Raw genomic sequence first — 16424 nt, forward strand, 5'->3', positions numbered from 1 at the left:
CTTTTTTCAAATCTGTCCTGTGGAGGATCTTTGGGTATACACACGATAGCAAAGCTAAAACAGCACAGCTAATGTACAAAGTGCACGATCATTACCTTATTTTTTTCAGAACTGTACCGAAATCAGGATTTATGTATGTACAGTATGTATGTATGGATGTATGAAATTATTCAATTATTTTAGGGGGGGGGGGGGGGGGGGGGGGGGACAAGACTAATTTATGGAATAATTATGAAACTGAGCTGAAAACGTGTGATTTGCTTTTGTTTAAAAATAAAGTATTTTAAAAATGTAAATCTGGTATAAACAGGATACATAGTGAAAATGTTGGAACATTTGGTTGTGTTAGCTTTTATATTGTGTCTCGATTTTGTGAAAATGTATTTATTTGTTTTGTTTATTTGTTTTCCTTAGGCTGTTTGAAATTTGGGGCCTTGAAGGTTGTCTTGCTGAATTTCATTTTTGTCTTGTTTCTTTCGTTCCTTATACATATGTATACAAGGGGTTTAAATGTTGAGCTTTATATCAAGATTATTATATACATACATACAGTACAGTATATTAGGGCCTGTTATTTGGATACATTTATAAAAGAGAGTATGAATAACCCATTATTGTATTAAAATGATATTGAACGCCTGTAGATGGCAGTATTGCTCTGGAAACACCACCAATTTCCCTCTTCATTACAGGTAGAAATTTTGTATTTTTTTTTTTTACTTTATTTTAGTTCTAAGAATAGTATGTCTGCAGTGTCGCCACACACACTCGCTGCAACCCCAATCACCTTCACATAATGCCTTTAAAGTATAGGTATATATATATTTTTAAACGTTAACACCTAGGTATTTACACTGATACCATTAAAACTACAGTTTTTTTCCAACAGCCTGGAATTAATTAAATTAGCATGGTATCCTCTGGGGAAATCTGTTTGGAATTTTCATGTCAACCAGTGTGACGGCCTCAGTGAGCGGCATACACCCACAGATGAATATTTACGGCTACACGTGGGTATGTGGACAGGCCACATGCCTGCAACATAAAAGTGTATCTCACTTTTATGAAGCCCTCAATTGTCACTTTTAACACCCCCCAAAATGTTTATGACACAGAGCAGCATTCAATTGACCTTTTATTCAAACAACCAAACAGCACAGCTGTTGCACACCGCTCTTCACACACCGGCGCCGTTTCACAACGTCCATAAATATAATGCACAAAGTGTATGAGTAATGAACTTGGCACAGCTTACCAAGCGCAAAGCGGAGGCTGAACTGACTGGTGAGATGAGTTGAAACAAGGCGTGGCCCTTCCCTAATGTTAATGAATAATGCTTGCTGTTTTGGAGAACTGAGTGGCCTGAAGGAATGCTGGAGGAGAGCTGGGAAGTAGTTCAGGGGTCATGAGGGGAAGGGGGAAGTGGGTGAGTTTTAAGTGCTACCGATGAACCTCGCCACGGTTACACTACTCACAAAAAAATAAGAAAGAAATTGGGATATTCGTCTTTTGGATGAAATTTCAGGATGGACCAAATATTCACTGCAACCTCTACAGGTGAACTTCATTTGACCATCACTAGACTTTTGAATGTACAGGTCAAACTGTTCAATTTTCAAGACTGGAAGAGTCACCGAAAGGCATAGAAAAGGATATAACTGGAAATTAAAACAACTGAATGGTGACTTTTGCCATTCAGCTCCTGGTTAGAGGATAGCAAATTGAGCAAACAGTACTGAAACAATCAACATGTGTATTAAAAGGTTTAGAGAAGGTCAAATTAAGCTCAGTTTATCCCAAAATTGCACCTAAAAGCCAAATATCGCTAGCGTTTTGTGAGCAGTGCATCATTCCCCTCTGCTAAAATAGAAAAAAATGATGGCAGTAGGGAGGCAGTTTAAAAATACCCAACCTGAAGAACACTAGTAGGGTACGTGCATGCTGTACAATGGAATCAGTCCCACATGGAATGATAAGAAATTAACCTACCCGCAGCTTTCCCACAAACCATCCAAGTAATGCAACATACTGAAGAATCCACTGTAATTCAATACAAACAATAAATACGTCCTGTGAGATGCGGCTTCCCGTTCAAAACAAGAAACAGCTAGCTTAGCAATGCAAGACGACTGGAACAAATAGTAGTTCTGGAATAGCACCGACGCTACTTTTGACTCCAGCGCGCCTTTATGGGAATTGGGGGCCCTCTCCCACCTTGTTCATCTGTTTAATGCGCATTTTGGGGGCCCCCTAGGACCTCTGGCCTCAAGCAGCCACCTAGTTTTGGACTTGACTCTGGACTTCAGCTACTTGGTTAAAAAAAAAAAAAAAAAAAAAAAAAACATTATATATATATATATATATATATAGTATAGTGTTCTCACTTTCGAAGTAGAAGCTTCGTTCCTGACACTGAACAGTGGTTGACCAAGAACACAATTATCTATCGCAACTGCATTTTGTTTGATTAGTTAAAAGAAAACATGAACTTCCTCTAAAAAAAAAAGAAAAAAAAAAAAAAAAAGAATTGTTTGGAAATATGCTAACATCATATATGATCACTTTGTTATGCGTTAACTTGGAAAATGTGAGTTAAAAAAACCAAAACATTCTTCATGAAGTGAGAAAACATCTGCATCAAAATTACATGGGTTGGCCTGCCCCACTACTTGTAAACAATAAAAAGCTCCAAACTTGGATTTCAAATGAGTTTTGTAAGGGGTCCAAGAACATTTCTAGAAGAACAGGACAAATAAAAGAACATTTCAGGTAATTTTGCTTGCTTTGAGGCATTATCGTCCTACCAAAAAAATTCAAAGGATGGTGGTGTTTTATAAAGTGATCATTCCCAACCACAATTATCCAATTTCACTTAATTGGTTGGAAAAATTTTTTTTACTACCAATAATGTATTTTCGTTCATTTCTCTATGCCACTGATGTACAGTATACTGAAAGGCCCAAATTTCAAAATAAGTACATTTGTCAGTAAACTTGAGACAAAATCATCATTATTTCAGTACTGTATATGTACGCTTTTTGTGACATTTGTGTTTGGCGGTGTGCCGTGAGATTTTTCTAATGAAAAATATGTATGTTCCTTGGCTCAATAAAGGTTGGGAAAAACGGACCTGCAGCATTCATGAACTATGTATTTACAACCCAGACTATGTCAAATACTCACATATTTTCACCATTCATGGCTTGGTCCCTATTACTTATATGCACAGAACCTCGCACGCTGTTTCCCCATTCAGCAGGCGCCAGCTTCATGTTCGCTGCGGCAGAGTAGTCAATGTTAATCCCGCAAGCGTCTCCAACCATTTCCTCTCTCAGTAGTTTAAAGCCAGGATGAGAGGTACAGATGTCATTGGTCGTTGGCCACAAAAGCCGTCTTGGTCCACGCGCAAGGACTGCGTCCACTTCGGAATGCTCCGAGGCTGTCCTTGAGTTCCAGATAGAGAACAATACTAGGATTCAGGTGCGCCATTCAGTTTTTTTTGTTTTTTTTCTCGTCCCTCTTGGCAAACATCAGACACTTAGTGAACGCTGTACTTTCTCTCCAGCTCCTCGGCCACCCCCCTGAGGTGCATCAGTCTAAGTTTGAGTAAAAGCTCCTGCAGCAAAGCTGAGTGCAGCATTCTTCCTCGACCCCCTCCTCCTCCTCCGCCACCACCGCCGGCCTGCCAGCCCCTCTCTGCCCACGTTTTGAGCATCTGGTAGTGGGCCTCCTTGCTGGGACGGTGGTCCAGCTCGGCCCGATCGATGACGGTCTCGGTCACGCCGAGGGAACGCACCAGCTGCTTGACCTGCTGCACGGGAACCAGGTCGAGCAGCATGTAGATGAGGTCGTGGGCTGCGGATAGAAGAGCACAATGATGGTTTAAGGGGGTGTCATCGAGTGTCAGACCACTTCCAGTTCCTCTATTCGCTAAAATACAGTAAGACAAATTCAGAGAAAGTCTTTAGAGCGAGCCCTCCACAAATAGTGAAAATCCACTAATAACTGACACTCATTCAAAAAGGTTTGTAATTGCCCATAGATAACACAAAATGGCAGCAAAATACTTTTCCTATCAGCAAAGGTTATGGACTAACTAAATGAACCTCCTCCTCCTACTTCAACCTAGTTCCTTGGCCCCAAGATGCCAAAAGATAGCACCAAAGCAATATGTGTACATTAGACATGGCTTTGGCGTGAGCACAAAACTAAGGAATGGGTGAACTTTCTCCTCCAAAATGTGTAAAAAGGCAAATGGCCGAATTGCGAATATGCAGGGGCTAGCTGTGTATCGCAGATTTGCCTTCAGTATGCGTAGTGCCGTGTTGTGCCGCAACTTGCCAGGCAGCACCAGGGTATGATGGAAGACATGCACTGTCATTAAGAGCAAACTGAACCAAAATCAGCCATCGTTCCCACGGAGCAGAGACATTGTTGTATGCTGTTTTTATGTTGATGCTCCGTGTATGTTAGAGTAGCCGCTCGTTGAAGGCTTACAATTACCGCAACAGCTATGCGAATTTCCGTTTCACCTTAGATGTCAGCATTAAGATAGCTGGTTTTCTTTAGACTCGATGATAGGGTTTGGGTGAACATTTTGATGCTTAAATATACAATAATTAATTGTCTTTTGTTTTTATGTGTCAGTTTTACAATCAACTTCAACTGGGAGTGACAAACAAAGAGCTTAAAGCAAGTTCGCTTTGCGTCCTTTTTGGAGAAATAAGCGAGAGTGAGAACGGGTGCTAAGGATACTTGAAAAAGTGTGTTTTATGAGTTTGGTATGTTTTTCGCATGGCCTCACTATAATGCGGCTATTCACCTATTGCGACTTGGTCTAGAATGTATCCCGATAAACGCCGGTTCACTGCATCTTGAAGTTTGTTATCTTGAAACAGCCATATGCTTGTCACTTGCGATCAAAAGTTGGGTCTTAGGTGTGTTGTGTTTGACATCATTTTAAAGGCAATACTGCATTGCATTGAGGTTTCCGGAGAAAATGCCACTACATAATGCTGCTGACACACAAAGTTTCGGCGCGCAATGAAATAGAAGAATACGTTATCATGCGGGACTGGAACTTTTCTGGCACACTTCGTACACATTTCGGGTTACGCAACAGGAGGAAAACCCGTGGACAAAGTTTGTTGTTGTTTCTTGCAAGATCCTGCGTGATTGATATTTTGATCGAGGGCTGAGCAGCCCTAAAATTCAAATCCTATTTTGGCCCATGGTCTACTGTGTGCGACATTGTCCAAAGAGACTTACTCTTGATCTCCAGTGGGACACAGTCAGGCAGGTTGGAATGGTCGTTCAAAAGCGTTGCGCTCTCAGGAGGCTCAATGAAAGATATTCTTGACACTTCCCCAGTCGGAAACAGGGCCTGCAACATGATACCATGACACGGTGTTAATGAAGCTACATGCCGCACACCCATGCAGTTAACCTCTCACAGCTCTACGAGCGCACCCCGTGTGACTCCGGTGTTCCGGATGATGGTTTCAAGAGCGTCTTTTTGGTCAAGCGCTTTGTGGCCATGTAGAAGATGACCAGCATCAACAACGTCACGGCCACAACCACCACTGCAGTCAGGACGTGAACGAGGTATCCGCTTCCGCTCTCGGAATCTATGCAAGACGAGGAGGACACAGGCGTTAGATAGGAGCAGCCTCGACAAGGGGTGTTAAGAGAAGAATAGAAAAAGGAAGCTACATATACTGTAATATCATTCGCCCAGTAGCATAATTGCCCAAGCAATTTTTAACTTACTGCCAAAATATTAATACAAATTAAAAAAGTGTTTGATAAAAATGCTGTTGTATGTGTAGACTGTCAGTCATCCAGGTCATGATCATCCATAAAGGTTGAATGGATGCAACCGGACACTTCTTGTTTGTGTGTTTTTTAGTTTAGTTTATTTGGTCATATGTTGTTCCACAAATCTATAGTCAATCCAACATCGTACATACAAATCAAGCGAAGACCAAAAATGTGTAGACTGAAGCCAAGGCTTATATTGTCTACCCTTTTCACATAATATCAATGAATTAATTGTTTTTGGAAAGTGTTCAAAAATAAAATAAATAAATCATAAATAAAAAAGAGATTCCACTGTATAATCAGACATCACATTATTTATTTACACTGAACCGGAAGCTGACTACAAAACATTGCCGAGAAGGTAATGCGTCAGGTTAGAAAGTTTTTTTCAAACACCATTTGTACTTGTATGTCATGACACTATTTATCATTGTGTGTGTGGAACTTGAGACAAGGTGGAAAGATGTTTGTGATACAGTTTGTTTTGTCTTTGAGTTGGATGCGAACATGTCGTGGAGCCCCAGCAAGCCAGAACGCATCGTTACACACACACACACACACACACACACACACACATTTTTAAATGGTTTTTACATAGAGACATGTTGTGTCAACAGGCAGTCACGTGTAATTAATAAAAGTAATCAAAATATATGAAACACACCTCATTGTGGCACAATCTAATTTGAATCCACCCTAAGTTGTACACTTTCATTGATCCCACTTCACGCATCTAAATGTATTCATTAAGATTTTCATACAATTCACTGGGAAATGAAAGACTATGGTGGGGGGGGGGGATAGCCATATTTAATGAAATAGGTAGAAAGCATTCTCAAAATCTGGTGGTTTGTGTGCTCACCAGTTGGATTGTGGGTAGGAACGGACTTGCAGAGATGTTTGCAACCTGCTACGCAACTGTGGAGAGAAAGAGAGAGGAAGTGTGGCTTAAAGGTACAGTAACTAGTGAGACGATTTGTAAAAACAAAAAAAATCAGCAAATAACACAAATATTAACATACTGAGCACTGTTAAATAGTCTGAATAGTCTGTGCGGATACATGACTGTCCCTCTTTCTCATAGATAAAAGTGTGCGCCGTGTTTCCATCCTACATATTTATCCCTTCGGCTACATCCATTGTATTCATTTATTTATTTCTTAATATTTAGAAACCGTTTTAAAATAGCTTTTTCTGCAAATTAATAACACTTTCAACTCTCCTGCAAATGCGGAAACGTTTTTCCTGATCACAGGGCACTTGTTGCCAGGCAGAGTTCATAGGGCTCAATGACAACTGCCCCTTGGGCCAATGAAGAGTCAGACATTAGGCAGCCACGCCCACTAAGTTGTTTTGAATAACTGCCGTACAGGGAGTGGTATTCCAACAAGAGGAATTTTAGGAATTTTCCTATCACAATCAACTACTTTTAATGTACACTGTATTAAATATAAAAGAAATGTAAGGCCATTAAAGAAGTACAATGCCGATTTGAGTTGAGTGTGTACAAGTGAACATTTTAGTTGGATTAATGTCAATAACTATATTTAGAATGGCATAGCTTCTTTTTTTTTTTTTTCCTCCTGATGCTGATGGAAAGAGTTTCAGTTCAACAAAACCACTTCCCCGTCCCGATGTCTCAGTGTCGAAGGAACAAGCGATGCACAGCTCTTTAGATAGACACACACACACACACACACACACACTCACCTCTTGCATCGCTCACACTTCCTGTTCACTCTGTAGTAACCCTCCTTACACTCGCACACAGTGTTCCTCTCCGCCGTACCTGTTTGTATTCAGAAAAATGTACAATCAACCGGAGGGAGACACACTATTGAGAAGAACGTTTCATTGGCAATATGAAGAAAAAAATGAAACCTGACTCATTATTTTATTTGTTTTAGGAAGGCCTCAGATTAAAAAAAATACTCAACGTAAAAACAGGCCACGGAAGTTTGGTCACGGGCGCTGATGCAGCTGCGTTAGCTTCAGCCATGACCACCATCTGTAGAGTGATCCTTCAGCCATATTAAATGAAGGACAAACGAGTTACTGTAATCGGCTTCACGCATTACGTCTGAGACGGACGATATGCTTTCACCGCTGTTTGTCCTACCACATTGTTTTCAACTCATTTGTGTCTACACGGAACACCATATGTGGAAAAGTACAGTGAACCCCCACGTACAGTATGTGCCTTAATTTTGCTGCACCTTGGTGCCATGGAACTACGTCGAAGCCATTTGAGAAGTTTCATTCAAACAAAAGTTTACTTTGCTGGCCGTTTCTGGCATCGATAGGCAATTATAAACCTATTTGAAAAAGTGGGGGGAGGTATCTGATTAATATGTTCATTAATAAGTGCTCCATTTGGCTCAAAATACAGTTGGATGAAGAGAACTTGGTTGAAAGCAAGCAAGAGTATACAGTACACGTCCAAATGAGTATTACTGCGGTGTTGTTTTCTTTTTAAAAGACTGACAGAGACTCGGAAAGTGGAAATACCAAACAAAGTCATGTCAATTACTCACAGATTTGTGCTATTGGCGAAAGGGTGTGGTAAACCTTGAGCCAAGGCACATATTTTACATTTTCAAAACTCTCATGGATGGCACACCACCAAACAAAAAAGTTGACACGCGGGTTAATTATGCACCTGCTCCCATTCAGTGGAGAGCATTTCATTGTTCTGCGTGTCACTATATGTCGCTGGCATAAAGAGGTGAACAAAGATGCATTATTTGTTGTAAATAAATCATTTACACAACAGTTAAGTGAAATTGGATCATTTCCCACGGCAAACCTGAAAAGCTTTCACGGCACACTAATGTGCCTGGGCACACTAGTTGGGAATTGTACATATTTATTTCTTTGATTTAACCTTGATTTATTCGGGCAAGGCAATTTATTTGCATTTTGTTGAATTTATTTTTTATTTGACCATTATTTAACCAGGAACAGTTCCATTGAGATTCAGAATCTCTTTTGCAAGGGGAGTCCGAGCCAAGACAGCAGCACAATAGTTCCAAATCAAATGCACATTAAGAACAATCAGCAGGAGTTACAGGATGCAAATCACATCAATACATCATCATCATCCTCATCATCGTCATCAGCGTTCGGTGCAAAAACAAGAGCATTCAGTGCTCAAATGTTCCTTCATTATTTGAAACTGCTCCATACTTGGCAAACAACCCAATTTAAGATGACATTGTCATTTTCATTGAGTTGAATGATTTTTTTTTTATAGATTCTTCAAGCTGCTTGGGGCGGAAATTGAAAAGAATATCAACCGCAACTAGTGTGGAGTTCGGGAAAGAAGAGGTTTATAAAACTGCTGGAACGGAGAGTGCGGGTGGTGGTAGGGACGGTGAACAGAAAGCGAACGGTGGGGTCAAATCACTGAACGAGTAGACTTGGGGAAAATCACATCAACAACACAGCTGATCTCCTTTCAATCGGTGTACAATGATACTGCGTGTGTATACAGTATGTCTCGGTTGGACGTCGTGGCCCTTTTAGAGTCAGTATGCTGCAAATAGGTCGGTAAGAAGGAACATTGTCACAAACTGGTTGTGACAGCAGCAAAAGCATATCTTCCGTGGCTTACGTAATGCATGAAGCCAACGACAATAACGCTTCCGATCTTTTGATGGCTGCTGGTCGTGGTGCAGAGTAGGACTGAGAAAAAAAAACATCGAAAATAGGTCGACACAGAATTTCTACTTCAAAGCTGCGCCGGGATCAAAAGTGAGATTTTTCCAGAGTCCAGAGTCGTGACGGCAAACAAGTTAACATGTCACGACTAATATTCGTTACCAAACTAACACAACCAATTACATGTTGAAATGTAATTCCGTCCTGGGATCTGTTTGTCCATTTGCAATTTTTGATCTGAGCCTAATAACAAAATAGGTTTTCATCACCGACTGAAAATAGAAAGAGCGGATGACGCGCGGATTGGGGAAAACTTACATTTTTGGACTTCTCTCTCAGCAGAGTTGCACGGCGTACATCTACGACATTCACTCGTCTCTGAGTCGATAGTGAAGATGTAGTAGCCGTCCTTACAGCGGCAGAGAGTGTTTCGGTGGCGTTCGCATTTGGATACTTCCACTTCATTGTTTTGCTCTGCAGGGAGAGAAATTTGGAAAACTCTCTCATGCAACATTGTGGAATTGGATCGCAAATCAAATGAAGGAAACACGTTTCAAGGGACTTATGTTCGTAGTGGTATGTGTGCAATTGTTTGGCCACTTCTCATCATTCCTCTCATGTTTTCATGATGACTGTAACAAATGTAAGAAATGTAATAGTCGAAAAAAACATGTTTTTATTGGGTTTTAATTTCAAAACTGGTTATTCATCAATGTGTTGTGTATACTGTACGTAATTACAGTATATGAGGTAATCTTTCATTTATATGGGTTCACAGTTGTCGCGGCCCTCCGAGGGAGGTCATAACTACGATGTGGCCCGTGATAAAAAAATGAGTTTGACACGCCTGCTTTGGAGTCTTCGCTGAAGCTGACATGCATGTTTTGGGATGGAGGGAAGAAGTCAGAAAACCCAAAACCCAAACAAACAGCGAGAACATGCAAACTCCACACAGTAAAAAGCCTGAGTTGCGATTCAAACGCTGAACATCTGAATCGTGACGCAGATATGCTACCCACTTGTGCGCCGTGCTGCACTAATGAAAATCTCTTGGTAATTTGGTAGTTTGTGCTACGATTAAACGCTCGTGTTTTTTAACATCGGTAAAATATCAAACTGTAATAACCCTATGTATCTGTTTGAGACACATGCATTCTAACAATGATGAACGGAGCTTTCAACTGATTGAGAGCGTGGTAACGTCTCCTTACTTCTGCACGCTCTGCATCGCATACACTTGGGATAGTAGTTCATCTGGTCCATAAATTCGTCAGCAGCACACGGTGTGCAGTTCGTCCTCATGCCCTCGGCGATGCACTTTTCCACCAACTTGAAACCTGGACAACAGGAGCAATGGTTACGATTTACATTCATACACGCTGGCCGGCATCGTGACGCCTGTTGATTGCTATGGAAAGCCGTTTGAGCATTTATTCCATATCCTTGATATTCATATCAGGGTCCATGTACTGGTACGCTCTTTGTCCTTACTAGTAGGACAACTTTGGCATACTAGTACGTCAACTACATGTTACTAGAGAGTCAAAGCTACTAGTGCCATTTTGGTGCTACTGCTATGGTCCAAGAGATTACTAGTGCATGACACGAACCTACTAGTTGGGCCTAGTAATGTTACTAGTGCAGCACAGTAGTGTACTAGTAAGGTTTAATTGCATACTAGTAGGATAAAAGTGGCAATGGTAGTGGGAAAAACATTGCTAGTCAGAAAGTATTTCTAGTTGAGAAGTGCTACTCGTACTAAAGTGAGTCTGTGACATTATAAAATCCTACATGTTAGCATCTAGTGCTTCACTGCTACTACTAGTAGTGCACAGATGTAAACTACTGCACAATTTTGCCTCAGTAATAACGTATACCCCATTGTCTAAATAGTATGCCAAAGATGTCCTCCTAGAGTGCAGAAATGTCACAGTAGTGGAAAAAATACTACTAGTAAGACATTATCATTCTATTTGTGTGTTGAATTGTCGTATTAGTGAGAACAAAGAGGGTACTAGTACGTGGACCTTAAGCTGGATACCAAGGATATAGAATAAACGCTCAAATGTTCCATATATATCCTTATGTTAACCTTATGGAGGAAGGATTTAATCCAAGAATGGGAAAATATAATATTATTCTAGGGTACAAGTGAAATTTTAAAGAGTTGGTCAAATGGGGGGGGGGGGGCCTGTGTGATAATTGTGACTGTGTAGTAGGCGTCAACTTACCCGGTGGGCACTTGTTGCAGCATATGCCATTTACGGGATAGTCTCCCTCTGGACACGTTTTCTCTTTGAGGGTGGGAATCAGTGTCAGCGTGGTGGTGAACAATGTTGCCGCAGTGACCTGGAGAAAGTCATTGAGTTACATTACTGATTACTCGGTTTCAAAAGTAACTAAGTTAGATTACAAGTGACTTTTTTAGTTACTTTCAGCAGCTGCCGAGTGGCAGTGATATCACTCCTCCGCTGTAATATAAACTTCACTTAATTGGTAATACACGCCACGTAAATTACAGAAGCACGTCGACATGAACCAATAACCTAAATATTCGTGTGTAGCTTCGAGCCACATTAAATGAACCAAAATCTAATGATGCAATGGAAACTATATTCCATTCAAGTATAATCACTTTCCAGTATTTAACTGCATGGTATGTGGTAAATAAAAGTAGAAATTACAGCAACGTACTGTAATATATGTTCCCAGCATGCATTGTAATATTCTTGGCTCCGCAGTCTTCAAGCAATTCGGTGCAAATAACAAGACACGCATATATAACAGGAGACACATGCAAGAAAATACGACAATACAAGCAAAGGAATGACGCTAGCACCTTTGCAGAAATGTGTTGTTGTAGGTATATGCTTCTATTATACACATGTGGGTTTGGTAGTAGCAGTATGTTCTAGCAAGCTGTCTTTACTTTTTCGAGTCACTGCTGACTCTACGGTAACGAACAGTGGTTTGACAGAGTAACTGTCATCTGATTATTTGTCTGACTGTAGTAACGCGTTACGTTGCTCAAAATGGCGACTGTTTTGGAGTAACGTGTCACCGGCATCACCGGTGGTGAACATGCTCGTGAGACCACCTTCTGTTGCGCTTCGTCTCCTCGGTGTCAAAACGCAAAAAGGTGCGACCTACTCACCGCCAGCAGCAGCAGCGCGCCATGCGTGGCCATCTCGCTCTGCCCGCTGCCCGCCTTGACCATCCCAAGCTTGAGCTCAGTCCATCAGAAGGGAGCACCTGAAAGCAACATTATTGTCATTAAAAACAAACAAATCAATCATTTCTTGGAACGTTCTCAATTCCTGTGTCAATGCTGCGTGCATCGTGCTCAACTTCCCACAGCTGAAGAATTTGAATCGAATTGCCTTTGATAATGTGGAAAATTAACGATTGAGTCATCGCTTACGGTGAACCCCCGTTTATCGCGGGTCACGCATTCCAGATCCACATGTGACACGTGAAAATCCGTGATGTAAAAAGACCATTTAAAAACTTTTTTAAAAAATAGTTTGACCTCTCCCACAATTTAAGCACAATTCAACATATTGAAACGTCGTGGGACCGCACTATATTTTGCCACAGTTGTTTTAAGACAGGAATAATCGACTCCACCCAAACAATGAATCACCAATTTCGATGAATTTTGACTGATTTGTGTGCAATGTGTTCAAAGTATGGCAATTATCCTTTGGGGAAGGCGTGCATAAAAAAGAAAAAGAAAAAGAAAAACAATTGTTGATTAATCGCGTCTTGTCGTGCACAATTGAAGCGCTGTTGTTGAAGTCTCAACTAGTTTGCTATCGAAAGAAGTCAAATCGAGGTACATCCTTGCAGAGCACTTTAGCACAACTCCGGGCGACCTTATTCTGCTCAGTACGACTGGCAACAGGAGTTCAGAACATCCCAATTTGTCGTCTCATTGCATTCAAATGTAATACGCCCGAAGGTAATTCATTAAAGAATTAATGACAAAAATTTCATTTCATTCACTCAACGTCTTTAGGTTTCGATTGTTATTTTAAAAGCAAAGGTCAAAATTGGGTACAAAACCAAAGACACGGACTAATTATGTCAACTAAAGAGGAAACTCTGGTTCGGCTGGTTCGACCTACATGTTACACCACATACTCCCACGAAAACATTTCTCTCGGCAGCCAGCCTAATTATTCTTACCTGGAAAATGTTGCATTTCAAAAGATGCGTATCGTTTTGGAACAATAAAGGTTGCATGATCCAGTTGAAAAAAGCTGATTCAACAGGTCATTGCAACCTTGCGAAAGCCCCTCAGGACATTATCTCACTTAGAAGTCAGTGGAATCAATTCATTGAATAAATATTTTCTGCACCGCGATTGGCTGGCGACCAGTTCAGGGTGTACCCCGCCTCTCGCCCGAAGATAGCTGGGATAGGCTCCGGCACGCCCGTGACGCGAGTGAGGATAAGCGGGACAGAAAATGGAGGACGGACAGAAAAACTGATGTATTCGCAACGGAACATTTGGTTGGAATGGACTTTCGAGACCACCGTGAATGACGTTCTGCAGTTTTGACAACCGCTACTGTCACCTTCAAGTTTCCCAACATTTTTTTTTTGGAATCCTTAAATGCCTTACATATTTTGGAGGGGTTTGTTTATGTTTAATGGCTTTACCTCATTTAATGGTAGGGTCAAACTGGGAAAACTATAACATGATAGATTTCGGTCTGTGCTGTCCTGTGCACGTTGTTGTTTTATGCATTGTTGTTGTTTCAGGTCAATTAGACTTTAGCAATTTCAACTTCCAGGAAAGAATTATGAACAGAGTTTTTTCTTTGTTTGTTTGTTTTTAACATGCCAGTTACTGTATTTCTTTTCTATATTTGTCTCTCTTTTTGACGGCTAAAACAGCCTCGGAAGACCCCCAATGCGTCCAACAATCATGTCGACAAGACAGCACAGATTGTCACACATCGTCATGTTAATTTACCGCTCCGGTATTATACTTTTACCCACTTGTTTCGATGGAACAAGGTAAAACCTCAAATTGACCACACAGAAAACTAGACTTTACACCGATTTTATCGGCCTTGTCGGTATCGGCCCATAATTAGTATTTTATGATGGGCTGATCGGCTTTAATGTCATAATTGGCCGATCCTACCGATCCGCAAAAGACATTTACTCCGCATCGCCATCGTGCACAGTATATTTGAATCCAAACGCTAGTTAATTTTTAGCCTTGTCGCGTGTCTTTTGGCGTAGTCCTGTAAATATCTGACGGCCAATAAAGTTATTTCAACAAAAACCCAAAAAATCATGTCGGCGGTGTGGAACAGACAACACGTAGTGACCGGATCAGATTACAAGACAAATTTGCTTTTTGAAGATTGCACTATGTCACACTACTGCAATAAAATATTGTATTTCGATACCAGCGCGTCCCATTTTGTACGATCATTGGGCTGGATACACTCGTTACCGTGGCGACGACAACAAGAGTGGATCGCGCCGATTATATTATGAGGACAAAATGGTCACCGGTGCTCAGGACAGGACAGGAGAGGACGTTCGTTTAAGGCTTGCTTGAGGTATGTTCACGCACGTTTAATGCGATGCCGGCTCGCAAGAGGGCAACAAAAACGTTATGTAGCCTAGCAAGCGGGTGGTAGCACGAACGGTTGTAAGCGAACATGCCGCCGTTCTGCTGGAAAGTTTCGGTGTGGGTCAAGTCATTTAATTAAAAATAAAGTCATTTTATTACAGTAACAAAAACAAAAATGTCACCAAAAGTGGATACATTAATTACTGTATTTACTTCCTGCCATCTAATAGAAGACCGTTCATCTGTTCTGTCTGTCACTATGCGTCACTGGCATAAATAGAGGAACAAAGATACATTATTTATTGTAAATGTATATTTTTTTGGAGCAATTAAGTACACGAGCAAATACAGTAAATGAACAGGTCGTTTAAATGTGATCGGTATTTTAAACTCGCTGATCGGCCCCAAAAATCCTGATCGTGTAAAGCCTACAGAAAACCCGCATAGCTAAGAGGGAACCGTCCTACTGTATACCTTTAAGAGACAATATGGTGTCGTAATACGCGTCAAAAAAAAAAAATTAAAAAAAAGAGACGCACAGATTTCAACCAGGCGTAACTTTCGACTTCTCAAGTTGACTAATAAAAGTCGCCAATCGCACGCCGACGCCAACGAAGGCGAACGTGGGCTGCACATTTGACTGTTTACTCGAGTTTTGCGTCACCTCTCGCACTGGCTCACCTCAAGCGGTTCGCGTCGCCGGAACGCAACCGGTGCGCAAAACGCGACTTCGGCTTACCTGCGGGCGAGCGTGCCGGGCGGCCCCTTTCGATGCGAGTCCAGTTCACCGCGATACGTGAACGCGAGTTATTGGGCGACAACTAAAAAAGACAACAACAAAAAAAGAAAAAAGAAAAAAAAGAAGACGGTGAAACCTGAGGCGAGCGGCGCGGCGGCTGGCGAGAGAAGGAGGAGGCGGTCTCAAACGGGAACTAGTTGACTCACAGGATCATTTCAAGGAACTCTTCATTAACCCTATCTAACCAACTCGTTGACGAACACACCGGATGGATTGGACAGATAGACAGATCATGTATTATTATATCACGTATTACTGTTCACAATCAACCTATTACATTCACCTGCTACCATTTAGTCCCTGTGATTAACCGAAAATACGTTTCAGCTGTTCTAGTAGGCTTTTTCCTCTTTTTTTTTTTTTTTTTTGCAAAGCATAATTCTGCCACCACCATGCTTCTCTGTAAGTACGGTGTTGATTTGGTGATGACGAGTGTTTGTGCCAAACATACCGGTCAAAAAGTTCAACCTTGGTTCCATTGAACAATAACATCGCGAGAAAATGTGTTATGGTTCGACAAAACCAAGGCGTGAACTCGTTGACCGTGGT

The 16424-nt window shown here is 41.2% G+C and overlaps 1 protein-coding gene across 1 annotated transcript; it reads right to left on the bottom strand.

Moving 5' to 3' along the window:
* Positions 1-1122: 1122 nt before the first annotated feature.
* tnfrsf1a (tumor necrosis factor receptor superfamily, member 1a) lies at positions 1123-16022 on the bottom strand. Its single transcript, XM_061674410.1, has 10 exons — positions 15816-16022; positions 12635-12732; positions 11712-11829; positions 10692-10817; positions 9799-9954; positions 7531-7609; positions 6683-6738; positions 5470-5627; positions 5269-5383; positions 1123-3855 (listed from the first exon to the last, which is right to left on the bottom strand). The coding sequence occupies exons 2-10, from the start codon at positions 12695-12697 to the stop codon at positions 3539-3541; spliced, it is 1188 nt and encodes a 395-aa protein (XP_061530394.1). The 5' UTR covers positions 12698-12732; positions 15816-16022; the 3' UTR covers positions 1123-3538.
* Between the last annotated feature and the right edge of the window lie 402 nt (positions 16023-16424).

This window comes from Phycodurus eques, chromosome 4 (genome assembly GCF_024500275.1).
Source record: "Phycodurus eques isolate BA_2022a chromosome 4, UOR_Pequ_1.1, whole genome shotgun sequence".
In the NCBI taxonomy this organism is placed as follows: domain Eukaryota; kingdom Metazoa; phylum Chordata; class Actinopteri; order Syngnathiformes; family Syngnathidae; genus Phycodurus; species Phycodurus eques.

What these genes read in the sequence shown, in the direction of transcription:
- tnfrsf1a (XM_061674410.1), bottom strand. Translation starts at nt 12,697, where the DNA reads ATGGTCAAGGCGGGCAGCGGGCAGAGCGAGATGGCCACGCATGGCGCG. An exon ending in GCGCGCTGCTGCTGCTGGCG is followed by an intron (nt 11,830 to 12,634) that starts GTGAGTAGGTCG and finishes GACTTTCTCCAG; the next exon opens with GTCACTGCGGCAACATTGTT. An exon ending in GAACACCGGAGTCACACGGG is followed by an intron (nt 5,384 to 5,469) that starts GTGCGCTCGTAG and finishes ATCATGTTGCAG; the next exon opens with GCCCTGTTTCCGACTGGGGA.